Raw genomic sequence first — 26,392 nt, forward strand, 5'->3', positions numbered from 1 at the left:
CAGCAGTGATGGGAGAGCTGGACTTTAAACCACATTTCTGACATCAGAGCCAGTTCAGGTGTTTCTCAAAGTGGCCTTGAAACACCTGGCTCAAAATCACCTGGGGTATTTGAAAAACAAAAGTTTCTGGGTTCCACACCCTCAGTAAATCAGAATCTTTCAGGGTGGGGAAAAAGGCAGATAACTGCTTTTCTTTTTTTCTTTTTTTTTTTGATACAAGATCTTGCTCTCTGTCTCCTGGGCTAGAGTGTAGTGGTGTCATCATAGCTCACTGCAACCTCAAATTCCCGGGTTCAAGCAATCCTCCTTGCCTCAGCTTCCCAAGCAACTCTAATTTTTGTACTTTTTGTAGAGATGGGGTCTCAGTCTTGCACAGGCTAGTCTCAAAACTCCTGGCCGCAAGCAGTCCTCCTACCTCGGCCTCCCAAAGTGCTAGGATTACGGACATGAGCCTCTGTGCCCGGCCATAATGGCTTTTTTTTAAACAAGCACCTGAGAAGTTTCTCTTGTGCACAAAAGTTTTATTACTGCTGCACAAAGTTATCTTGCCATTTCCTCATTTCAGGAACAGAAATATCTGGCTTGTTTTAAATTTCCTTATATTGTGTTTGTCCTGATAGAATTAGATTGCCATAATTGGAACCCTTAGGTATTGCACTTTTAGTTTAGATCATCTTGTTCGGCCTTTTAAGAAAGGGAGTCTTAATAGAGAAAAAGCATGAAATACATATTTGATATGAGTTGCAAAGGGGACATCACAGATTCAAAAATAATATAAGCATTTCATACAAAGCTGCAAATAAGCAAAATTAATGTTTTTACATAAATCTTTAAGCATTTTTGTCATGATATTTGGATCAGAACAGAAGCTTGGAGCCTTAAGAAAAATACTATTTTGTGAGAAACAGGGTCTAAGAATACACAATATTGAAAATTATTGGCCACGTTTTGATCTCTTCAGCCCCACCTCTACATAATAGGTTATTTCCCCCAAATGAAGGAAGGATAGTAACATACTATTTAGTAAACAGAATGAGCCCTTTGAACTGGACATATTTTGCTTTGATGTGCTTGTTAAGTAAGACCAGTATATGCCAGAGTGATGGCATAATTCTCTCTTAGCATTTTATTTCAATTCTAAATAATATGTTTGTTTCTAAAAATGACTGTAGGTGGAGTAGCTACACCTTCTCCTGGACTCCTAGCTTTGCTCCCTCTGTATTCCTTATCTTCATTAATGGCATCATTTTCCAGTTGTGTAGGCAAGAAACCTCAGATCATATCCTTCATCTTAACAGCAGAACAGTCACTGAGGCCAGTTAATTTCACCTTGGAAATATTGTCTAACTCAGGGGTAGGGAACCTTTTCATGTTGGAAGGCTGCATTAATTTAGCTATAATCAAATAAGGCTGCATTCAAGAAACTTCAATTAGATGCACTTAAAAATGTACATTATTTTATACAAATCTAACTACTGTGTACTTAATTTCAAAAATTGAAAACTATTTGTTAATTTTAAAGTTAACTAACCTTTTAATGACTTCATTGTGTCTGCTTTTTGTTGGGAAGCATTTTAATATTTGGTTGCAGCTTGGAGGTCTGAAGTTTCAAGTGTTCCTCTGGATGGGTATCAGTCATTTGTGACCTTAAGGGTGTCTTGATTTGGGTTAGGGAGGAGAATGTAGATTCACAGCAATAAGCAGTTGAAAAGCAAGAAAGCATTTTTCGGGCATGTTGCTGAAGGTGTGGGTATTCTACTGCATTTTTCCATGTTTCAATTGGATCTTTCTTACCATCAAACAATGACTTTAAAATGTCATCTACTGAGAGCTCAGTCAATTCCATCTGTAGGTCTTTAGGTATCTTGGTGATATCAACTAGGTGAGGCTGAAATGCTAATTTGAGCGTGATGTCATGATTCTCAGTCAGTGAACCTTTCCTTGTATTCTCCAATTAACAGGTCAATAACAGCTGTGTATTCAGATATTTCGAGTATAACATCCTGTTCATCAGTGACCTTTGCTAACTGGGGAAAATGTTCCTCTGAAATTTACTTTTGAAGAAATGTTTTGAAAAATGATAGCTTTTTTTGAAATGCTTGGATTTTTTTTGTTACATATATAGACTTAGTTTTACCTTGCAAGGAAATATTCAAGTCATTTTGATTTGACATTATATCACACAGAAATGCTGCATTCCTACAGAAATCATCTTTCATTAATTCACATTGCTGATTCTGTTCTTCATAAAATTTAACTATCTGTTCTCACAGAGATAAAATTTTGGATAACACCTGTCCCTGCGATAGCCAACACACTTTGGAATGATACAGCAAATCCACACTAAATACCTCATCATTCAATTTTAGCATGTTATGAAAGTGACCATTCGGTGTTGCATTTGCATAAACAGTTAATACTTACAACTTTTTGCAAAGTGTCACTTAAAATAGTAGCTTTAACACAGAGATTTTGCTGGTGCAAGATACAATGAGAAGAAATGGGAGCATCTTGGGTCTGTTAATACTGTTTTTTATCTGTGCAATAAACCTTTCATGTTTCTGTTGCTGCCCAACCAGGTTCATATGTCCACTGTCCAAGAGGAAGCCAATACACTGAGTCAGCAGGGTTTATAAGGCAGAGAAAGAGTCTTTATTCTGCATAGCACTAAGTAGGGAGATGGGAGAAATTTCTCAAATCTGCCTCCCCGAGAATTTGGAAGACAGGGTTTTTAAAAGTAGTTTGATAGGCAAAAGATTAGGTAATTAGGTTTGTTAATTGGGGCAAAATTACAGGGATGTAGAAATCATCTTCTTGTGTTGCTCTAGTCTCTGGGGTCACAATTCCAGTTGTGTCAGTTTCTTGGTGTGGGCGGCTGGACTGAGTGGGCCAGTCGATCCACTGGGATGCGGGGCCTGGAAGATATCTTAAAAACTACCTTTAGGTTTCAAAAAGGTGATGTTATCTACAGAGAAAGTTAAGAATCTTTATGGACACCAGCTATGGGGAGAAGTTAAGAATCTTTATGACTACCAGCTGTGTGGCTCCAGAGTGGTAATTACAGGGGGACAGTTACTAATTACTATCATTATTTTTAGCTAGGCCTGTACATTAGTTTTGCTAGGCCCTTACCACAATTCTTACCTCTTTGCACCCCATTGTTGAAGGGCGGTTTTGTTTCCTGTCATAGAATGTGCACCATCTGTACATTCACTCACTAAATTTACCAAATACCGTCAGTCCAGCTTTGCAACATTTATCTTGAAAGTTGTTGAAGATATCTATTCCCCGTGTTCTGTTCGCAAGAGTGCCGAAAGCACTCGGTCTTTGTAGCAAAGAAAATTTGTTATGGCCCAAATGAAGTATAAAACCTTTGCTGAGTCAGCAGTATCAGTTGCTTGATCCAAAGTGATTTCCTTTTGAAGTATTGCATGAAGTTGTTCTGTTAAGTTGAAGGCCAATTCGTGCTGGCGATCAGTTGTGGTTCTCCTTGAAAGAGGCAGTTGTTTGTACTCTGAAATGTTACTGGAGTCTAAGCATCCTACAACTTCTGACAATGCGTTCTTCCACAATTTCTGCATCATCGAATGGCTTCCCTTTTTTCCTGAGTATCTAAGCTACTTTATAAGTTGCTTCAGTGGCATTATTTCTAGGTCTTACTGCTGCTTGAAAGAATTATCTTTGGTTTTGCTTTTCATCTTTTAATTTCTGCGATACAATCTTTCACACCTCTCCCTTTAATTTAAAATGTTGGTAGTCCTTATGAGTGTTATAATGCTGATGACCATTGAATTTCTTTAATGTTGATATTGCAGTATCACAAAGCAAGCAAATCATCTTATCTTTAGCAAAAAAAAAGATAATACTTCAATTCCTAGTCCTCATTAAAAAATCTGTTTTCTCTGGGAGCCCGAGGTGGACGGATCGTTTGAGCTCAGGATTTCGAAACCAGCCTGAGCAAGAGCGAGACCCCATTTCTACTAAAAAATAAAAAAAAAAAAAAAAAAAAAAACGAAATTAGCTGGACAACTAAAAATATATAGAAAAAAATTAGCCGGGCATGGTGGCGCATGTCTGTAGTCTCAGCTACTTGGGAGGCTGAGGCAGGAGGATTGCTTGAGCCCAGGAGTTTGAGGTTGCTGTGAGCTAGGCTGACGCCACGGCACTGTAGCCAGGGTGACAGAGCGGGACTCTGCCTCAAAAAAAAAAAAAAAAAAGAAAATCTGTTTTCTTCAGCATTCTCTTGGTCTTTGACAGGATGGGCTGTTAAGCAGACAGAATTAAAAACTACTGTCGAGCTGTGCAACTATTCACAAATTCCACTTCAAACAGAAACACAGTATACTGTTGTTAAAAGCTAATAACAGATTGGCACACTCAACCCCCATAAACTCTCGACAACCAACCTCATGCAGTATTGGTACCAGTAAGGCAGGGGAAGTTAGAACTAAATCATGAGCATAGCAGCCATCAATTTAGCCCTTATTTCTTACTAATGTTCTAATTGTGCCAGTCAATCTGGGAGGATTATTTTGTTGAAACTTATTTTATTCTTTGGTATTTTTAATATGTTCATTTTAAAAATAAAAATATAAAAGATGAACAAAAATGTATTAATAAAAATTTGTTCTGTAAAATGTGGATTCAGTCAAAAGGCCACACTTAAGGACCTAGAAGGCTATATGTGGCCTTAAGGCCACAGTTTCCCCACCCTTGGTCTAACCCATCTTTCGTTTGCATGACCCCAGTTAAGGTCCTTGCTACTTCTTTCCTGGATTGTAGCAGAACCTGTCATTAGTTTCTGTGTCTTTCTGCTTTCCAGGCCAACTTTCACGTTACTTAATAGTTACAGTGTAACTATAAGTACTGCCACATGTGTCCTTCTAGGTCCTTAAGTGGGGCCTTTTGACTGAATCGAAATTTTACAGAACAAATCCTTTTATTAAAAGGGGTGCAGCAGAGAAAGGTGAAGCTTTTCTTGCCTCCTTTGGTGCTTAAAAAAGAATAATCTTGAAATCAGGAGGCCGCAGGGTCCCCACCTCAAAAGGACTGACTTGGACCACTTTTTTTTTTTTTTTGGAGTAAGGTTCAAATTCCTGAGGCTAACATTCAACAGTGTTCCTAACCGTTTCTGCCTGGCTTCATTTCTCAATCTCCACCCTGCCTTCCCCAAATACTCTAGTCAACTTGTCATTGCCCAAGCACCTTTGCACTTTAATGTCTGCTTTATACATAAATTTCAATGTCGTGGAGTGCTTTTTTCCCCCCCACCTTTTCTTTCAAGACTTGGCTCAGATGTTTGCATTTTTTTAATACTTGCACGGTATTTAGCTTAAACACATTCCACCTTTATTGATAGCTATTTTGTATAAAATGTGACATACATTGTATTGGCTGAGGATAGAAAGATGAATAAATGTCTCTGCCCTGAGCCCACAGTGTAGGGAGGGAGGTGGAGTTACAATCCCTTGTGATTAAGTGCCATAGGAGTACAAAGTAGAGAGTTTTTAACTTTGGGGGAAAAGCTAGTAGTAAAGACATAATAATAGTTACTTACATAGCATTTACTGCATCCCAGGGACTTTCCACATGTTAAGTCAGTTCTCACATCCCTATAAAATAGCTGCTGCTGTTATTCCTTCTTTGGAAAGGAAAACTGAGATTCTGAAAGATTAATTAACTTGTCCAAGGTCATACAACCAGGAGGAGTTGCAGTTAAACAGGCAGTCTAGCTCTAGGGCCTGAGCTCTTAACCAGCTTGTGCTATCACTGCTTGCCAGCAGAAAGGATAGCATGTGTGGTAACTTGGTTCTTCCTGGAGCACCTGTTCTTACTGGAGCAGGGGTTGCAAAGGTACATATGGCCAGTACAGACCGAGTGTACAGTGCATAATGATAAAGACTCCAGGCAGTGGGAAGTGCTGAGGGATTTCAAATTAGGAAAGACACATGCCTAAATAAAAATAGCTCTGTAGATTATTCTGACATGGAAGGTGGATTGATGCTTCCATTCAGAAAGCAAAGAAACCAGCTACCAGGCTAATGCAACAGTCCAGATGGGAAATGAAGGTAGAACTAAAGCAGTGGAAGAGGGATTAATGAGGGCACATAGTAAGGACATGTTTAGGCCGGGCACAGTAGCTCATGCCTATAATACTACCAGTCTGGGAGGCAGAGGCAAAAGGATTGCTCGAGCTCGGGAGTTGGAGACCACCCTGAGCAAGAGTGAGACCCCATCTCTACTAAAAATAGAAAAATTAGCCAGGTGCAGTGGCATGCATCTGTAGTCCCAGGTAGTCAGGATGCTGAGGCAGGAGGATCACTTGAGCCCAGGAGTTTGAGGTTGCAGTGAGCTACAGTGATGCCACTGTACTCTAGCCTGGGCAACAGAGTGAGACCCCGTCTCACAAAAAAGAGAGATGTTTAGGAGATAGAATTGACAAGACATAGTGACTAAATAAGTACATGGGCTGGGCTGTAGAGAAGAAAATGCAGAATATAGGAGAGAAGAGCAGGGTTAGAAAGTAGATAATAAGTTTTATTTTCAGATATGTTGGATTTAAAGTGCCTGTGAGCTGTCGAACTCCCTCCCTCCCAAACTAGAATGTAAGATCTGTAAGAGTAAGGATTTGTGTCTCTTCACTGGTATCTCGCTAGCATATAAGGCAGTGCTTGGCACATTGAAGGCACTCAAACAATTGTTTGGTTTTTATTTGTTTTGAGGCACAGTCGCCAGGGTTAGAGTGCAGTGGCATCATCATAGCTCACTGCAACCTTAAACCCCTAGGCTCAAGTGATCCTCCTGCCTCAGGCTCCTGAGTAGCTAGGATGACAGACATACGCCACCATGCCCGGCTAATTTTTTTCTATATATCCTCTTGCCGCAGTCTCCCAAGTGGCTAGGACTACAGGCGTGAAGCATCACACTCAGCTAATTTTTTTATTTTTTGTAGAGATGGGGGTCTGTGTTGCCCAGACTAGTCTCAAACTTCTGGCCTTAAGGAAACATCCCACCTTGGGCCTCCCAGTGTTGGGATTACAGGTGTGAGTGACCGTGTCCAGCCTCAACCGGTTGTTTAATAATTGAATATGTCTAGTTGGTAACTTGAAATTCTAATTGGGAACTTAGAACAAAAGGTCTGAATTGGAGATATAAACTTAGGAATTATTAGTCGAAAACGGCTGAGATTATTTCCAACATTAGATAGCACCCAGGAGAAGTCAACATTTAAGGACCAAAGGGAAAACAATGATTACTTGAGGGGACTGAGAGAAATAGGAGAATGAGAGGAGACTCCAAAAGTAGAGAGAATTTTAAGTAGGGAGTGTTCAGAGTGATACGAAGGCAAGATACTGCAGAGAGACCAAGAAGACTGAAAAGTATCGTTGAGTTTGGGAATTAGGTAGCCACGTGAGGGTTTTGTGAGGCCAGGGTGTATGTATGATCAGGTCCTACAGCAGACAGGAGGATCACATGTTCAGTGGGACAGGCAACTCAGGCCTCCAGAGGATACTACTTGCTTTGAGGGTGCAGAGAAAGTGGCAAGGATAGATTTATTTCTAATAGGAATGTTTGTTGATGGGTCTGAGGGAAAAAACAGGTACTGGCATTTATGTTTCTGGGTGTGGGAGGTAAGGTCACTTGTTGAGAGTTGGGGTGGTAATGTGGTAGAAGGCTGAGGTAGTAAAAGTTTGGAATAGTTGTTGCAAGGACTCAAAAGGAGAGCTGAGCAGAGCTGCTCAGGATTGGACTAATGAGTGGTTTTAAGAGCCTGATGCATTTTGGAGACATTAATTTGTAGTGGATGAGTACAAATAGTTGTGACTTTTCTCTAGCCACACTCAGCAGCTCAAATGTAAAAGCAAAGAAAGTATGATGATTAAATTGATCCCTGAGTGTGGGAATTTGCAAGCCAGGTGTGGCAAAAGAGCAGAGGGATTTGAAGGGTCCAGCAACAGAGGCATTGGAGTGGCATATCATGGAATGGATTGGAAAAGGAGTGAAGCAGAGAGGGCACTGACAGACTGGAAATACATGGAAAGGTCACAGGACTTGTTGATAAGGATAGGTGTTAATAAGATCAAATTGGAGGCCGGGCGCAGTGGCTCACGCCTGTAATCCTAGCACTCTGGGAGGCCGAGGCGGGTGGATCGCTCGAGGTCAGGAGTTCGAGACCAGCCTGAGCAAGAGTGAGACCTCGTCTCTACTAAAAATAGAAAGAAATGATCTGGCCAACTAAAAATATATATAGAAAAAATTAGCCGGGCATGGTGGCGCATGCCTGTAGTCCCAGCTACTCGGGAGGCTGAGGCAGTAGGATTGCTTGAGCCCAGGAGTTTGAGGTTGCTGTGAGCTAGGCTGACACCACGGTACTCACTCCAACCCAGGCAACAGAGCGAGACTCTGTCTCAATAAAAAAAAAAAAAAAAAAAAAGATCAAATTGTACATGTTGTAAAAGTGGCAGGGAGAAAATGGGAAGCACTTAATTTGTGTTTTATTACATAAAGTTGATTGCCTTTCTCATTGCAGACAGATTTTTTTTTCTTTTTTGAGACAGAGTCTCACTCTGTTGCCTGGGCTAGAGTGAGTGCCGTGGCGTCAGCCTAGCTCACAGCAACCTCAAACTCGTGGGGTCAGGCAATCCTACTGCCTCAGCCTCCCGAGTAGCTGGGACTACAGGCATGCATCACCATGCCTGGCTAATTTTTTCTATATATATTTTTAGTTGTCCAGCTAATTTCTTTTCTATTTTTAGTAGAGACAGGGCCTCGCTCTTGCTCAGGCTGGTCTCGAACTCCTGAGCTCAAGCAATCCTCCCAGCTCGGCCTCCCAGAGTGCTAGGATTACAGGCGTGGGCCACTGTGCCCGGCCCAGACAGATTTCTTGAAGGCAGGACTTTTTGTTCACTTAAATCCTCCACGATATCTGGAACAGTTGTTTGCTTATAAATGCTAAAAAAAAAAAAAAAAATTGAGATCTGTAATTCCAGCTACTTAGGAGGCTGAGGCAGGAGGATTGCTTGAACCCAGAAGTTAAGAGACCAGCCTGGGCAATGTAGCAAGATCTTGTCTATAAATAAATTTTTAAAAATTTATTAAATAAATGCATATTACTATATTGCTTAAAGAGTCGAGCATTTATGTTTGTTGATAATATTAACTTTGACTTCCAGAAAATACATAGATAGACACCACTGTTAATACTACCTTAATGTTCTGTTGCTTCTGGTATGGCATATGAGAGGAAATCTGGTTGCAAATGTCAGTTAAATAGATGTAAAATTTGGCCTGAATTAATGAGCTTATTGAAATTTACTTCTATCATGGGTTTTTCATTGATTGTACTATAATTACCTGAAAACACTTTTGTAGCCCAGTATGGTTATCACCTTTCTTTCTCCTCTTCCCTCCTTTCCAGTCAACAGTTATTTGTTGAGAACCACCATTGGGAATATAGCAATGAACAAAACAGACAAAAATCTATCTCTTGATGGAGCTGAATTGTAGTCAGGGAGGAACATTTAAACAAAAGTAAAGTATATTGGATGGTGAATAAGTGCAGTGAAAAGAAATTAGGAAGCAATAGGGATTTGGGGCCAGGGTGGGGACTATGGATGGTTTGAGCTGCGGTTTTAGATAGGGTGGCTAGGATGGGCCTTCCCGAGAAAGACTTGAAGGAAGTGATCCATGCAGGTAGATACCTGGGGAAAGAATGTTTTGGGCAGAGGAACAGTGAGTGCAAAGACTCTTGTAGCAGCATGCCTGTGTGTTCAGGGAACAACTCAGAGGCCATATGGCAGAGAGCCCAAGGAATAGATTAGTCAAAGAGATGTCAGATGGAGATTTTATAGTGCCTAGTGGGTCACTATGAGGTCTTTGGCTTTTCTCCAAGTGGAAACCCCTTAGATTTTGAGGAAAGATTTTTAGTTTAGTGAGATCATAGGGGTGGCTCTGTAAGGAATAGATTTAAGAGGGGCGTAAGGGAGGATATTGAAATAATCAAAGTTATTTTCTTTCGTTTCTTCTTCCCTGCTTCCTCTTTTCCCTATCCACCCATCCATCTATCTATATACATTTGCTTTTCTGGCAAAAGATAAACAGCTGACTTTTTAAGGAATATTCTAAGCTTAGATACTTTATGGTAAACTAGGTAGTGTAGTAACTAGTAGTGAATGTCTTCTTTGTGAAGTACATGTGGAGAATTAACCTAGAGGCAACAGGGCAGAGTCTTTAAATTATTTTTCTAATGATAATTATATTTATGTTGCTTAATTCACATTCTCTATCCTAGTCTTTCTCTTGACCAGTGATACAAATGTTTAACCTAGTTAATCTCTGACAGAAGAAAGTAAAAAGTTAACTGGTGCAGATAAAGATTAAACCACTGAGTGAAATCTAGTTAGAAATTTCCTCAAACTAGGCCAAGTATGGTGGCTCATGCCTGTAATCCTAGCACTCTAGGAGCCTGAGGCGGGAGGATTACTTGAGCTCAGGAGTTCAAGACCAGCCTGAGCAAGAGCTACAAAAAATAGAAAAAATTAGCATGATGGTGCGTGCCTGTAGTCCCAGCTACTCAGGAGGCTGAGGCAGGAGGATCACTTGAGTCTAGGAGTTTGAGGTTGCTGTGAGCTAGGCTGACACCACGGCACTCTAGCCCGGGTGACAGAGAGACTTTGTCTCAAAAAAAAAAAGAAATTTCCTCAAACTGAACTCACTAGTTGCAGAAAGTTAATTGTGAATCACAAGTTGTTTGCTTGACTCTTTCCCTTAATAAAGCCTATAAAATTACTGACTTTTCTCTAAAGAGAAGAAAATCTGCCTGGAAAATATGTGTATATTTTATGTAATTAACAGTAAATTTACAATGTGATATTTTATCAACTTGAGGTGCAATTGATTGAAAAATATGTCTTATTTTATGTACTGGTAAGAGAGACAAAAATGTTGCCAGTTAAATTGTACTTTGTCATCGATTGAAAGAAAGTCCTAATTCAGATGTTAAAATTTTAAAAATTGACATCTAAAATTGATGAAATATTATAGTACATTAACTTTTGTACTGATGTTGAGAGGGATTTTATTTTAGACTCTGGCTTTTCCGTTAGACATCTCGGTTATTAGAAATAGGACTTTTAAAAAAAACATTATGTGTGTGAAGCAAATCTTATTGTCAAACAGAATAATCCTTTATGTCTCCTTTTGTCTGTGTGCTCAGGAAATGAGAAAGAATTATTTGGGGTACAATATCAGAATGAACACTTTCACTCATGTTTCGAACTTACGAAATACAAAGTCATAATCTTACCATTAACATTTTGAATCATGCTAAATTATGCCAATGTTTCAGCATTTGTGATTCATGCACATTTTCCTGAGATCAGTTCTAGAACTCAGTTTTTAAAAGAATGAAAAAGACAAATTATAGATTGAATTAATAACTACTAAGGTAATATGTGAGTGGATAATATGCTTTGAAAAGATATACGAGAAGGAATTTATAGAAGAGTTAGAAAGTAAAGAAATAGAGGCATAAAAGGAAAGTTAAAGGGGCATGAGGGAACTTTCTGGGGATGATGGGAATGTTCCATATCTTGATTATGGTAGGTAACCTATATATTAAAACTCTCCAAATTATATACTTATAATCTACATTTTATACCTAAAAAAGTAAAATTCAAGACCAAAACTGTTAAGTACATAATGTATAATACAGTGGTATTTTATGTAGATAAAAGTTACAATAAAAAAGCTAAGTGTTATGCTATCAAAAAAGGATGAGGGGACAGTGTGTTTGGTATAGAAGGATAAGGAAATGGAAGAGACAGAAATATTTTTTTTTTCTTTTTTTTTTGAGACAGAGCCCCACTCTGTTGCCCGGGGTAGAGTGCTGCTGTGGCGTCAGCCTAGCTCACAGCAACCTCAAACTCCTGGGCTCAGGCAATCCTCCTGCCTCAGCCTCCCAAGTAGCTGGGACTACAGCCATGCGCCACCATGCCTGGCTAATTTTTTCTATATATTTTTAGTTGTCCTGCTGATTTCTTTCTATTTTTTTTAGTAGAGACAGTCTTGCTCTTGCTCAGGCTGGTCTCGAACTCCTGAGCTCAAACGATCCACCCGCCTCAGCCTCCCAGAATGCTAGGATTACAGGCGTGAGCCACCTAACCTGGCTGAGACAGAAATATTTTAATAAACTGGAAGAACAAATAACAGCTACTGAAATGTAGAAATCCCTGAAAGATTTTATTTCCAAACTGATAGATCAATGGTAAAAAAAAAAATCTGAAAATAAAAATAGACATGTAGATACGAAATCTGGCATAAATATTTTATATAAACATTAAAAAAATTAGCAATTACAATGAAGTTTTGGCAGGATGTAAATACGAAGAAAACACCGAAAACCTCTGTTGGTATTCTCAATTACAGACCTTTAAGGCCCTTTGCCTGAAGATCCTGTTTTGATAGGCCTGAAATTCTGTATTTTTAACAGCTAGCCAGGTTGATTCTTACCAGTTGTGTTTGGGAAATTGTAGACTAGGCAATTAAAACATAAGAAATGGAGAAATCAGAGACGCACATCTGGATCAGAAGAAGTCAGGCTCGGAGGAGCTTCCACAAGGCATGAGCCAGATGCATCCACACAGAAAACTAACCATGTTCACCGAGAAGCAACTGAAAGCTTTGAACATCTTGTTCAATGAGAACCCATACCCAAATCCCAGCCTTCAGATAGAGATGGCATCAAAAATTGACATACATCCAACAGTGCTGCAGGTTTGGTCAAGAGCAAAACTCAAGAAAGCAAAATGCAAGAATGTTCAGCAAAAACAAGCACCTTGACAGCCACAGATAGCTGAAGGTGGAATCAAGACCAGTCCCAGCCAGAGAAATATGGACATACAACCCAGATCCCCGAACACTGCCTATCCTCCAGCCCTCATTTACACAGGTCACCAGGCACCCTCTTACCAACTCAGCCTATACCCCAACGTTAAGGTCCCTACAGATGTCTTCCTTGGCCACAGAATAGTCCACTTTGGCTGCTGCCAAGACCCTAACATTTACTGCCTGTATCCCATCGTGGAATCCCCAGTTGGTTTTCCACACTTCAGTCCTTATGTTTTGGGCTGTTCAGTTCTACAAAGTAGGGAGAGACACCCCACGTAAAAGGTCACATGTAATGATTCCCATTCAGGAGACACAAGAGGCAGACAGACACAGCCAACGTGCATGGATTTCAGAAACACTATGTGGCCCAAAAGAAAGACACAAAAGGCTACATACTGTATACTTCCATTTATATGAATTCCTAGAGCAGGGAAAAGATTAGTGGCTGCCCATATGGAAAGAATTAGAGGCGCAAAACATTTTTTGGGGTGATGGAAATGTTTCATGTCTTAATTAGGGTGGGAGTTACCTGGGGGCATAAATTTAACACTGAGAACTGTACGTCTAAAATCTGTGCACTTTATTTTACTTAATTAAACCTCGATAAAAACTATATAATGAGAATAGTAAAAAAAAAAAAAGAAATGGAGAAATGCCAAGATTATTTTTACAAAAACTGTATGATAAATGTACAAGTTTCCTGTGGCTGCCGTAATCCACAAACTTGGTAGCGTAAAACAACAGAAATTTATTCTCTCACAGTTCTGGAGACCAGAGGTTAGAAATCAGGATCATTGAGCTGAAATCAAGGTGTCAGCTGGCAGAGCCAAGCTCCTTCCAGAGGCTCTAGGGAAGAATTCTTTGCCTCTTCCAGCTTCTGGGACTGCCAGCATTCCTTGGTTTGTGGCTGCATTACTTTAACCTGTGCCTTTGTAGTTATATTGCCTTTTAATTAGTTATTAAAAGATTTTGTCTGTGTCAAATCTCTGCCTTTTGTAAAGATACATGTGATTGCATTCCGGGCCCACCTCAATAATCCATCTCAAAATCCTTAGTTGAATCGCATCTGCAAAGTCCTTTTTTGCCATTTAAGGTATTATTTACAGGTTCTAGGATTTGGATGTAGGTATTTTTTGGGTAGTCATTATTCAGGCTACCACAATAAACATCTTAAAAGTGGCCTGAAGGTGAATAAACAGAAAAAAGGAAACATTTCTTAAACTATAATTAAGGTGGGAAATTGGGGAAGAGGTAAGAAGGACAGTATGAAGACCTGATAAGACTAAATAGAAGCAAGAAAACTGAAAAACAGAGTATTCTCTAATGTTTCCAATATTGCAAAAGCAATGAGATAGTTGGAAAATGAAAAAGAAAACTTTGTTATTCAAGGCAATTTTTAATTTTATTTTTTAAATCTGACAACGGGCTACGTGTAGCACTGAGTACAATAATGATTTGTAAACATTTTAAATTGTTTTTGTTCTTAACCAGCCCGCACAACATAGTAAGACCCTGTCTCTACAAAAAAAGCAGAAAAATTAGCTGGGCATGGTGGCACGTGCCTGTAGTCCTACCTACTCAGGAGGCTGAAGCAGGAGGATTGCTTGAGCCCAGGAGTCTGAGGTTGCAGTGAGCTATGTTGACACCACTGCCCTCTAGCCCAGGCAACAGCAATACCCTGTCTAAAAAAAAAAAAAAAAAGTTTTTATGTGTAAGTTTATGGTGTAAACTTTTACAAATATGATTACTGATTGAAATTTAACTTAATACAAACTTATTAAAGTTATCAGTAAAATTTGTGTGTAAGGTTATCTTATGTAGTATCACAGCAAATTAGAGTGATGAATTGCTTCTGTGAATCTTTGGTTGTATGTTATGTAATGTGTTTTTTTTAAAAAGCATGTTTACTCACTTAACCAATTGTGCAAAATGAAATGAGTATAAGTTACTTTTTTATTACTAGTAAAGTCAAATCACTATATTTAATAAGAAACTATAAAATTGCTTAATGTTATTTTTGTCTAAAGAAGGCTTTTTTTCCTATTTATGAAAGTACTACATACATATTGTGGAAAATTGGGAGAACAAGGGAATGTATAAAGAAAATCCATTGTTTTTCACATTTTGGTGTATTTCCTGTAAGTGTTTTGTATATATTTTTTTAAATATTTTAATTGAGATCATTGAGTATAAATAGTTGTGCATCCAGCATTTTTTTCATTTACATCGTAATTAAAATTTTAAATACTAACGACCAGGTAAGATTCCCAAAGTAAATCCTGGGTTTTAAAACTTCCCAAAGTAAATCCTGGGTTTTAAAACTACAGTACTATATTTGAAGCAGACTAATTAGACTTTAAATATTTTGTATCTTCACAAAGGATTAAAACTTTATCTTTTAGCGTATGTGACTCTTTTGTAAGTCTCCAAATTACCCAAACATTTTTCAATATTTATTTTTTAAAGAGTGAGAAAAATGGACCAGGCACAGTGGTTCATGCCTGTAATCCTAGCACTTTGGAAGGCCAAAGTGGGAGGATTGCTTGAGGCCAGGAGTTTGAGACCAGCCTGAGCAACGTGGCCAAACCTATCTCTACAAAAAAAAATTGAAAATTACCTGGGCATGGTGGCGCACTCTTGTAGTCCCAGCTACTCAGGAGGCTGAGCCAGAGAATTGCTTGAGCTCAGGAGTTTGAGGTTGTGGTGAGCTGTGATCTTGTGTGGCTGTACTCCAGTCTGAGTGACAGAGCAAAACCCATCTCCAAAAAAAAAAGTAAGAAAAATGGATAAAGTTTAAAAATTATAAGTGGAAAAGTATCCTCATAGACAAGTAAATGGAAGCACTAAATAGGGAACACATCTAATTCTTCAACTGTATTGTAGCTTGTAGGGTTATTTATTGAGTACTTACTATATGGTAGTATTTTTCTTAGTAGTTTATGTGTATTATATGTAGTATATTTAACTATATTTAATAGTTTCATTGTGTATTCCTAAACTGAAAGAAACAATAGAGTTAAAATTACTGCTCAATATTTTTTTTTATTATTTTTCTTGGGTTTTTTTTTTTTTTTTTTTTTTTGAGACAAGGTCTTACTCTGTTGCCTGGGCTAGAGTGCAGTGGCTTCATCATAGCTCACTGCAATCTCAGACTTCATGGGCTCATGTGTTCTCCTGCATCAGCCTCCCCAGTAGCTGGGACTGCAGGTTCATGCTACCACTCCCAGCTAATTTTTACATTTTTTGTAGAAACAGTCTTGATATGTTGCTCAGGCTGGTCTCCATCTCCTGGCCTCAAGCGATCCTCCTGCCTCGGCTTCCCAAAGTGCTAGGATTACAGGCGTGAGCCACCATGCCGAGACTCATTCCTTAGTTTTAGAATATTGAACGTTAATGGACCATCTTCTTGGAAAATAGTTTTCTTTTTGGATGAAACTACAATGAATCATGGTTAGCTCTGTGACTTATACAAAGCAGAGTATAATTGAATGGTGTAGAATGAAAATTGGTTAAGATATTAGCATTACCCAAAGCACCTGCTCCAAGATATATGTAGAGATTAAATGAACTGGAGTACCTTTTTAGACATAAGAGTATATTGTTGTTTTTGTTTTGTTTGTTTTTGCATTGTCTTATTGTCAGGGAGAAGAATGAAATTATATAAAAGCACACAAAATTTTTATTAAGATATTATTTTCTTTTTCTAGCTTAAAGCAATAAATGTGGATCTTCAGAGTGATGCTGCTCTGCAGGTGGACATTTCTGATGCTCTTAGTGAGAGGGATAAAGTAAAATTCACTGTTCACACAAAGGTACATGTGATTTTGTACTTTGTATTATTTTAGCCATTTACTGTGCTAATGTTACATATGTAATATTAATATGTTGACTGGAACTTGGGGTTTTGTGTTTTTTTTAATTTTTTTTATTTCAGGAAATTATGGAGGTACAAACATTTTGGTTATATGTTATGACTTTGCCACATCCCAACTGTGATTTGAGATGTGCCCTTTCCCCCACTACAGTGCTCACTGCGTCCATTGGAACTTGAGTTCTTAACATAATTGGAAATAGACTGTATTTTAGTTTATAATTCACTGCTATTTTAACAAAAAAAAAAGTTTTAGGGAAATGTACTTTTAAGATTAACATTTTGAGAATTATTTTATTTATTTATTTATGTATTTATCTATCTTTTTTTTTTTTTTTTTTTTTTGAGACAGAATCTTGCTCTGTTGCCCGGCTAGAGTGAGTGCCGTGGCGTCAGCCTAGCTCACAGCAACCTCAAACTCCTGGGCTCGAGCAATCCTCCTGCCTCAGCCTCCCGAGTAGCTGGGACTACAGGCATGCACCACCATGCCCGGCTAATTTTTTTTTTCTATATATATATGTTTTTAGCTGTCCGTATAATTTCTCTTTCTATTTTTAGTAGAGACGAGGTCTCGTTCTTGCTCAGGCTGATCTATTTTTTGAGACAAGGTCTTGCTCTGTCACCCAGGCTAGAGTCTCATGTCATCATCATAGCTAACTGCAACCTCAAACTCCTGAGCTCAAGTAGTCCTCTTGCTTCAGACTCTCAAGTACTGGAACTACAGACATGGGCCACCATGCCCAGCTAATTTGGGGGTTTTTTTGTGGAGATGGGGTCTTGCTATATTGCCCAGGCTGGTCTCGGACTCCTGGCCTCAGGCGATCTTCCCATTTTGATCTCCCAAAGTGCTAGGATTGCAGGCTTGCACCTCCAACCCAACATTTTGAAAATTAATTATAGAACCTAGACATGGTACAAATTTAATTTTATCTATTTTTATTAATATCTTTTACCAGTGTTGTTATTTTCAATTTTGCTATGTTCTTTCTATTAGTCAAATTAGTGTCTTACAAATTGTTATTCTTACTAGATCTCAGTTCTTGGGCATATTTTCAGATTGCAAATGTATTTTCCTTTGTTTGAATAGTTTGGAATATATTAATAAGATAACTTTTAAGTAATGATAGCAGTACAATAGAATAAGAGTGTGTCAACCAGCTTTCCCATAGATCCGAGGATAATTTTGTCTGGGTATCTATCTTAGTGTTTTATAACAGACTTTAAAGACACTGATGGTTTCTCATATAAGACTAATTTTTTTAAAAATAAGATATAAAATGTTTATTAAAAGCTTTTTAGTGTAACTTTTATTCAAGAGAATCTCCATCTTTGCAGAGTTCATTGCCAAATTTTAAACAAAATGAGTTTTCTGTTGTTCGACAACATGAGGAATTTATCTGGCTTCATGATTCCTTTGTTGAAAATGAGGACTATGCAGGTTACATTGTAAGTATTAAGATTCCATTTCAATCCCAATTTCTAGGAGAGTTTTAGATACTGTGTTGTTAATATATGTTGGAATCTTGTTTAGCATCTTTAGTGAACTTAGGTGATTTTTTAAAAATTGCCAGTTACAAAACATGTTTGGCTGCCACCTTCTATCCTGAGTTGTTTTGTTTTATGGGGACATACTATACTTAAGAATTCTTAAGTTTAAGAAATGGCCTTGTCCTAGGGATTAATTAAGGGGATGTTATAAACCATACTGGTTTTGAACCCTTAGGTGGAGCAGTACTTAGAGTTGGAAGATTCCTTAAGAGGTTATCTAATCTAAATATGCACCAAATGTTGCAGTCAAGAATAGATGGTCATCCTGCCTCAGCTGTTGACCACATTCAGATTTCTGAAATTGATTGATTTTTTGATTGATTGATTGATTGGCAGAGTCTCGCTTTGTTGCCTGGGCTAGAGTGCTGTGGCCTGCCTAGCTCATGGCAACCTCAAACTCCTGGGCTTGAGCTAGGACTATGGGCATGTGCCACCACACCCAGCTAACTTTTTCTGTTTTTAGTTGCCCGGCTAATTTTTTTTCTATTTTTTAGTAGAGACGGGATCTTGCTTTTGCTCAGGCTGGTCTCAAACTCCTAACCTCAAGTGATTCTCCCACCTCGGCCTCCCAGAGTGCTAGGATTACAGGCGTTAGCCACCACGCCTGGACAGATTTCTGAAATTTAGTTCTTAGTTTCTTCTTTTCTTACTCTGTTTCCATCTCCTTCCCTACCTTCTTATCTGATGGTACTTTCTTACTACTTTCTCCTATAGGCTAAACAGTTCTCAAAGACTAAGACCATGTCTTAATTGTCAGTGATTATGTGCTGAACAATACTTGATGCTCTCTGACTCTATTGCCTTCCTTAATTTAACCCTTTTCTTGCAGTCATTCTTATTTTCTTTTCTACCTCTTATCTTACTTGTTCTCTTTAACTTTCCATCATTTTCTCCTTAACAGTTCTTATTTGTAGGTCCTTCCTCCTAAGGTAATTTTTTCTTATATCCATTTCTTGAATGCTATATCTCTGCTAGTCCTTACATTCTTATTTAGGTAAGTGTTTGCTTACTTATTCCCTGACTGGATGAATAGAATGAAGTTAGTCATTAATCCATGTTTTGTTCTCTTATTCTCAAAACAGTTCTTTCTGCTTCTGGTATACTCCTCCAATCTTGGACCCTTTTTTAACATCCCTTACTGGATCATATTGATAGCATTCATCAATTTTTTAAAAAATACAATAGCATAAAGCTACTATAAACTTACTGATTTTTTTTTAATTTTTTTTTTTTTTTTTTAGAGACAGTGTCTCACTCTGTCACTCACTGGAGTGCAGTGGTACAGTCATAGCTCACTATAGCCTCAAACCCCCTAGGCTCAAGGGATCTTCCTGCTGCAGCCTCACTGAGTAGCTGGGGTTACAGGCATGTGCCACCACACCTGGCTAATTTAAAAAATTTTTTTTGTAGACACAGTGTCTCGCTATGTTGCCCAGGCTGGTCTTGAACTCCTAGCCTCAAGCAATCTTCCCACCTCAGCCTCCCAAATTGCTGGAATTACAGGTGTGAGCCACCGTGCCTGGCCCTGAATTCATTAATTTGAAAAAAACTTTTATATTTAATCCTACCATTTATATACTTTTGAAAAATGATATGTATATTTGCTATACATAGAAATTAGTGCTATACTATATATCTTCTTTGGTGTAAAGGACCTCAAGGATCTTAATTTCTAGAACTAGTCAAGTTCTCTACTCTGAATTTGGGTGTTCCTGGTGCTCAGCTCATTCAGGATACCTTTAACTTTCCCAGACACAGTTTTTTGTGATGGTAGTAGTACAACGCTTCGGGAAATGAAATAGTTCCTTAAAACTAGGGATTTGGTTCTGTTGTAGATCCCACCAGCACCACCAAGACCTGATTTTGATGCTTCAAGGGAAAAACTACAGAAGCTTGGAGAAGGAGAAGGGTCGATGACAAAAGAAGAGTTCACAAAGATGAAACAGGAACTGGAAGCGTATGTGATTTTTTGTTGTTATTGTTGCTTTTGTTAATTGTGCTTATTTTAATGCTTTTTTTGTTTTTTTGTGGGGTTTTTTTGGTGCTCTCTGATATCCCATCATTTTAATCGTTTTGGCATAGGGACCCCTTCTGGAGGATACAGGTTTAAGTCACACAACCAGTGGTAATGATCATGATCAGAGCCTACAGGAAAATTATAGAATAATTATCTCTATTGTAAAATTATTTAAATTAATGTTTTAAATAGATTCTGAAAATTGAAAACAGGGGATCCAAAAACTTATTTAAAAAAAAAAATAGAAAGGGAACTTGATTTCTTAAAGTAGAATCTAAATTTTTTTTTTTTATTTACAAGGCATTAGTCACTACCAACCTAATTCTCTTGTTTTCAAAATGTACATACTACTAAGACTTATATTTCTTATGGGAGAATGTGCTGAGCAACCGTTTGCATATATTGTTTTCTTTAAAACGTGTGTGTATACAGTATAAATTATCACAGTTTTTCCAAGGGTTTAATACATTTCTTATAAGTAAATGTGAAACTAATGAAAAACAGTTTTTAACTATTCTGTAGTTACTTTGCTCCCATATTCTTTTCCCTTTGGCCAGAAGCCACAGGCAGAGAAAAGAAGAGGGGGAAATTATACACAGGTTGAGATCCCTAATCCAAAATGCTTGGGAATGTGTGTTTCAGATTTCAGTTTTTTAAGGGGGTTTTGGAATGTTTGCATTGTACTTACCAATTGAACATCCCTAATCCAAAAATCTGAAATCCAAAATGCTCTAATGAGCATTTCCTTTGAGTGTCATGTTGGTGCTCACAAAATTTCAGATTTTGGAGCATTTTGGATTTTGGACTTTTGGATTAGGAATATTCAACCTGTATTTCCTTTTAGCATATTTGCTGAAAATACAGAATCTTTACCCTTTTACTTAAACATCTGAAGTAAATTTGGATTTGCTATATATTGTTTCTCTGTATTTTGAAAGTTGAACAAGGAAATAATTTTCCTTGCGTTATCATCACCTCCATCACTCTTTTTCTGGTCATTTCTCCCCTTCATGCATTTCCTTTTCTTCTATTTAGTTTCAGTTTTCAAATGTATATTCACACTGTTACTAGACTCCTCTTCAGAATGCTAAACTCTGAAAAAGATAAATTAGCAAAGCAGGTCTTCTTTGTCAAAATATAAGGTGACAGATATTTTAAGAATTTTGTCAGTTTTAAGTGCAAGCAGTAGTCTGATAGCAAACAGATATATACTCAAAGATTTTAAGACTGAAAACTGGAAATTAGCGGAGCACATTAATATTGAAGAATCTGTGATTTTCCAGTGGCCCTGATCATGATTCTTTTGTGGTCTGGTTAGGGGTTGGATAACAGAGAACCTTGGGTTTATTCTACTGCTACCTCCATCCTCTGCATCCTTCTTTTTTGTCTTCACTGAATGACTACCCTCACAGAGATCAAACTTCTCCCAACATTGGTCCTGCTGGTTTGCTGGTATGTAAAACTTACCCTTCTTGCACGTAGTTGAAGCAAGAATATCAAGCCTTTTCCTTGAGTGTTTTTGGTTTTTTTTTTCAAACTGACATGTATTACTATATGGTCGCTGTGATTCACTGTTGATAGTAAAATATTTTAAACACATTTCTTCAGGGTAATGGCAAAAATCAATCTCTTCAGAGTGGGTTTCTTTCTTGTGTGTTTGGGTCATTAGATGAAAATAATTATTAACGTTGAAAATACTCTTACTGAGGTTTGAGTTTTGATTTGTTTTGTACTAAGGTGTTTATTTAGCAATAATTATGTAGAAATTGAATCATTAAGGTTGTATCAAATGATTTGTAGTATACTTTCTTTGGAGGTGAAAACGAACACCCCTTTAATCAATTTGCATAGTAAGAAATTTACAAAACTTAAAAATATTAACATTTAGGTATAATAAACTTTATTAACTGGCATGAAGTCTTTGTCAGAGCTGGGTTTTATATATTTCATTAACAGTTCAACTAAAAGCTTTGTTTACATGAATTATATCTTTGTATCTCTAATTTTGCATTTGGAATAATCTAAAGTGTATTTGCTGAAAAAATGTGTTGCAGATGCCTTTCTAGTTGATGGAGTTTTTTTACCGTTAATTTTGTGTGTTGTTTCTAGTGAATATTTGGCAATATTCAAGAAGACAGTTGCAATGCATGAAGTGTTCCTATGTCGAGTGGCAGCACACCCTATTTTGAGAAAAGATTTAAATTTCCATGTCTTCTTGGAATATAATCAAGATGTGAGTATTGATTTGATTAACACAGTGATCAGTGTTTCATTTTAGAGTCATTGGAAAAGGCAGGGAGTAGTTAGAAAAGGTTTAAGGCTTCTTTTAGAATGTTTGTATTTTTCAAGGCAATTTAAAGTGACACTTTTTCAGTAGTAATGCAGTATTTCAGTCAAACTTGAGTAGATTAATTGATGGAATGGTGGTAAGTCATGTTAATTCTTGGGATATTGAGTTTCATCCTTAATTATGAACTTCTCAAGAAATAGGGTTATCAAATTGATTAATGTGTCTTAAATTTGAATTTGAAATCTTCTGAAGCCTTATGGAGAATTCTAGGGAGGTAGTTGACCTAAAGAATTCCTGATTACTTTGGGCAAAGCATTGACACTGTATCTGTTTAACTGACCTTCTTTTTAGTACTGATTGCTCCTAATTTTCCTCCCTACCTCCTCCTTCCTACAAACTCTATTACAAGACAGAGAGATGGAGGTGGTTGAGCTTTAAAGATTTCTTTATAGTGCTGGCAAGAATTTTTTAGTGGATAACTGACACAGTTCTTGGAACCTATGTTTGGATGACAAACCATGTTAGCAGAAAACAGATGTAGCATAGTGGGTATTTGCTTACAAGTTAAAATCAAGATCAAACAATTTTGTGTATATAAATTTACTTTTCTGGTTTAGTTTTAGTAGATATGATGATAAGTTGTCCCTAAGTCTAAACAGTAGAGGACACAATTTTTTTCTCTTCCTTTGACAGCAGAGCATAGATACAATTTTTTTTTTATAAAATAGTAGGAAGTAACTGAAGATCATGGAAATATAGCACTTTTTAAGCACAGGTACTTTCATAGTGTACTTGTGATACGTAGTACTGGCACATGGACATTTATAACCAGGAATTGTGAAGAACACTGGCTTTTATCATGAATTAATAAAAAAAGCTGAAAAATGACTGATGATAGAGTGGCTAAAGAATACATGGAAAGAACATATGATAGAGTGCTGTCATTACTTTTCATGTGTTTGTTTTTTGCTAGGCCTTATTTATGCCCTGGGTGAGAGCTGTAGTAATAAGTTGGTGGAATAGCATAGATATGAAGTGAGGCATGGTAATATCAGTGCAGGGTCACTTGAGCTAGAGTAGCCTCACTCTTCAAGTACTCTATCCCATTGTCACGGCCCTTAGTACTACCTGAAATTAAATGTCTGTATTTTTTAAATTAGTTTACATATTCATTGTCTATCTTCCCTCTGCTAAAATGTAAGGTCTGTGAGGATGAGACTTTAATTTTTCGCCATTGTATTTTCACTATTTTAGAGCAATGCCTAGCAGTTGAGATGTAAAATAAATATTTGTTCAATTAAGAAGTAAAAGGTTATTAAATATTTAGATCAGCTTAATAAATAGCTTTCAGATATCTTAGGCTTTCCTGAATTTTATCCCAACAAAGTAGATCTACTTAATGTTCTTCCTCACAAACTAACATATGCTTAATAGAAATAAAGATGATGATGCATTATAATAACCATTTTAGCATCAGCAAATGGTGTTGTGGAGAAAGCCTGAAAAAATGGTGCATAAGTTTGGGTGGCTGGTGAGGGTCCTCTGCTTCATAAGTGGTATCTTCTTGCCTCTTCCTCACTTGGCAGAAGGAAGGGGCAAGAGGCTAACAAGCTCCCTTGGGTCTCTTTTATAAGGGCACTAATCCCCTTGATTGATTGATTGATTGATTGGGACAGAGTCTCACACTGTTGCCCGGGCTAGAGTGAGTGCCGTGGCGTCAGCCTAGCTCACAGCAACCTCATACTCCTGGGCTCAAGCGATCCTCCTGTCTCAGCCTCCTGAGTAGCTGGAACTATAGGCATGTACTACCACGTCCAGCTATTTTTTTCTGTTTTTGGTACAGATGGGGGTCTCACTCTTCCTCAGGCTGGTCTCGAACTCCTGACCTCAAGTGATCCTCCTGCCTTGGCCTCCCAGAGTGCTAGGATTACAGGCATGAGCCACTGTGCCCATTCCTTTTTTTTTTTTTTTTTTGAGAGACAGGGCTTTGCTCTGTCGCCCAAGCTGGAGTGCAGTGATCATAGCTCACTAAAACCTTGAATTCCCCAGCTTAAGTGATCCTCCTGCCCTTAGCCTCGTGAGTAACTAGGAATACATGTGCACCCCTAGCTAATTTTTTTTATTTTAATTTTTTGTAGAGATAGGGTTTTGCTATGTTGCCAAGGCTGGTCTCAAACTCTTGGCTTCAGGTGATCCTTAAGGGAGAGCCACCACACCAGACTACTAATCCTATGTATGAAGGCTCCACTGCCATGACCTAATCACCTCCCAAGGGTCCCACCTCTTTTTTTTTTTTTGAAAGGGTCTCTCCGTGTTGCTCAGGCTGGAGTGCAGTGGCTATTCACAGGCATGATCATAGTGCACTGCAGCCTTGAACTCCTGGCACCAAGTGATCCTCCCACCTCAGCCTCTTGAGTAGCTGAGACTATAGGCTTGAGCCACCATGCCCAGGTTAGGCCCCAACTCTTAATACTAACCTTGGTCATTAGTTTCAATATTTGAATTTGGGGGGACACGTACATTCAGACCATAACAGGTAGTGATGGGGATCTGTGAGTCATTTACATAAAGGTGGGCATTTCAGCCATGGCAATAGATAAGGGAATTAGGTGGGATGTTCCTTTATGGGGCACCCTGATACAGCAAGTGCTAAGAGTCAAAAGAGTTAGTTGCTTCTCAGTTTTGCCCTTGGATAACCATTTATGTCATTCAAAGTCATCTTTTGTGTCCCTTATACTAGTATAAGTTTCTGACCCCAAAAACCAGACAAGAGATGATATTTCTATTAGTTACAAGTGAGGAATTTGTAGAATGTATTTTCAGAGTTATTGTAGAATCATATGATGGCATTTTGTATCCCAATAAATTTCATGTGTTTAAAGGAATTCCTGAATTGAAATTTCAGTTATCTTTATATTGTACTGCAGTATTTGACAAAGTATGATGAGAAGGCTGCTTGCAACGGAATTATCAGATATGCTTGTAAAATATGAGATATCTAGGTCTTGTTGTAGACCAACTGAATCTGAACCTTTGGGAATGAGGCCTGAGTATCTATATTATTACTAAAGGCCTCTTTTATGCCCTAAAGTTAGAAAATCACTGATATACATGTTGAAATTGCCACTTACATTAAGTTTAAAAACTGGAATCTTTTTTTTTTTTTTGGAGACAGACTTACTCTGTCACCCAGGCTTGAGTGCAGAGGTATTGTCATAGCTCACTGCAGTCTCAATTCCTGGGCTCAAGTGATTCTTCAACCTCAGCCTCCCACGTAGCTGGGACTACAGGCATGTACCACTACACCTGGCTAATTTTTTCTATTTTTAGCAGAGGCAGGGTCTCGCACTTGCTCAGGCTAGTCTGGAACTCCTGACCACAAATGATTCCCCTGCCTCGGTCTCCTAGAGTATTAAGACTACAGGCAAGAGCTACCACGCCTGGCCCCAAAACTGAAATCCTTTTGAGATTGCCATTTAAATGTCAAAGAATAAGGGAGACACTACCTTCCATTTGTAACCTAAGAAAAAAGCTAACTTAAATTACGTTTCTTTCAGTTGAGTGTTCGAGGAAAAAATAAAAAAGAAAAGCTTGAAGATTTTTTTAAAAACATGGTTAAATCAGCAGATGGAGTAATTGTTTCAGGAGTAAAGGTAAGATTTTATTTGGTTAACAGTGGTATTAGTTGAGAATTTACTACCTTTAAGAGGGAGATAAATTGAGATTTCAAGTGTGTAGAATTGGAGTAAAAGAGAAGTTTGAATAGTAGAATCCTTAG

At 38.0% G+C, this 26,392-nt stretch overlaps 1 protein-coding gene and 1 pseudogene across 3 annotated transcripts in view; both read left to right on the top strand.

Moving 5' to 3' along the window:
- The window catches only part of SNX6 (sorting nexin 6), a 101,433-nt gene that overhangs the window by 39,907 nt on the left and 35,134 nt on the right, over positions 1–26,392 (top strand). For all 3 annotated transcript variants that reach the window (XM_045568853.1, XM_045568863.1, XM_045568845.1), the window contains 5 exons: positions 16,596–16,700; positions 18,095–18,205; positions 20,143–20,264; positions 22,434–22,557; positions 26,172–26,267. In XM_045568853.1, coding sequence (XP_045424809.1) covers positions 20,221–20,264; positions 22,434–22,557; positions 26,172–26,267 — 264 coding nt within the window. In that variant the 5' untranslated portion in view covers positions 16,596–16,700; positions 18,095–18,205; positions 20,143–20,220. The remainder of the gene's footprint in view (positions 1–16,595; positions 16,701–18,094; positions 18,206–20,142; positions 20,265–22,433; positions 22,558–26,171; positions 26,268–26,392) is intronic.
- On the top strand, positions 11,552–13,287 carry LOC123642956 (annotated as a pseudogene).

Source organism: Lemur catta, chromosome 1 (assembly GCF_020740605.2).
Source record: "Lemur catta isolate mLemCat1 chromosome 1, mLemCat1.pri, whole genome shotgun sequence".
Taxonomy (NCBI): Eukaryota; Metazoa; Chordata; class Mammalia; order Primates; family Lemuridae; genus Lemur; species Lemur catta.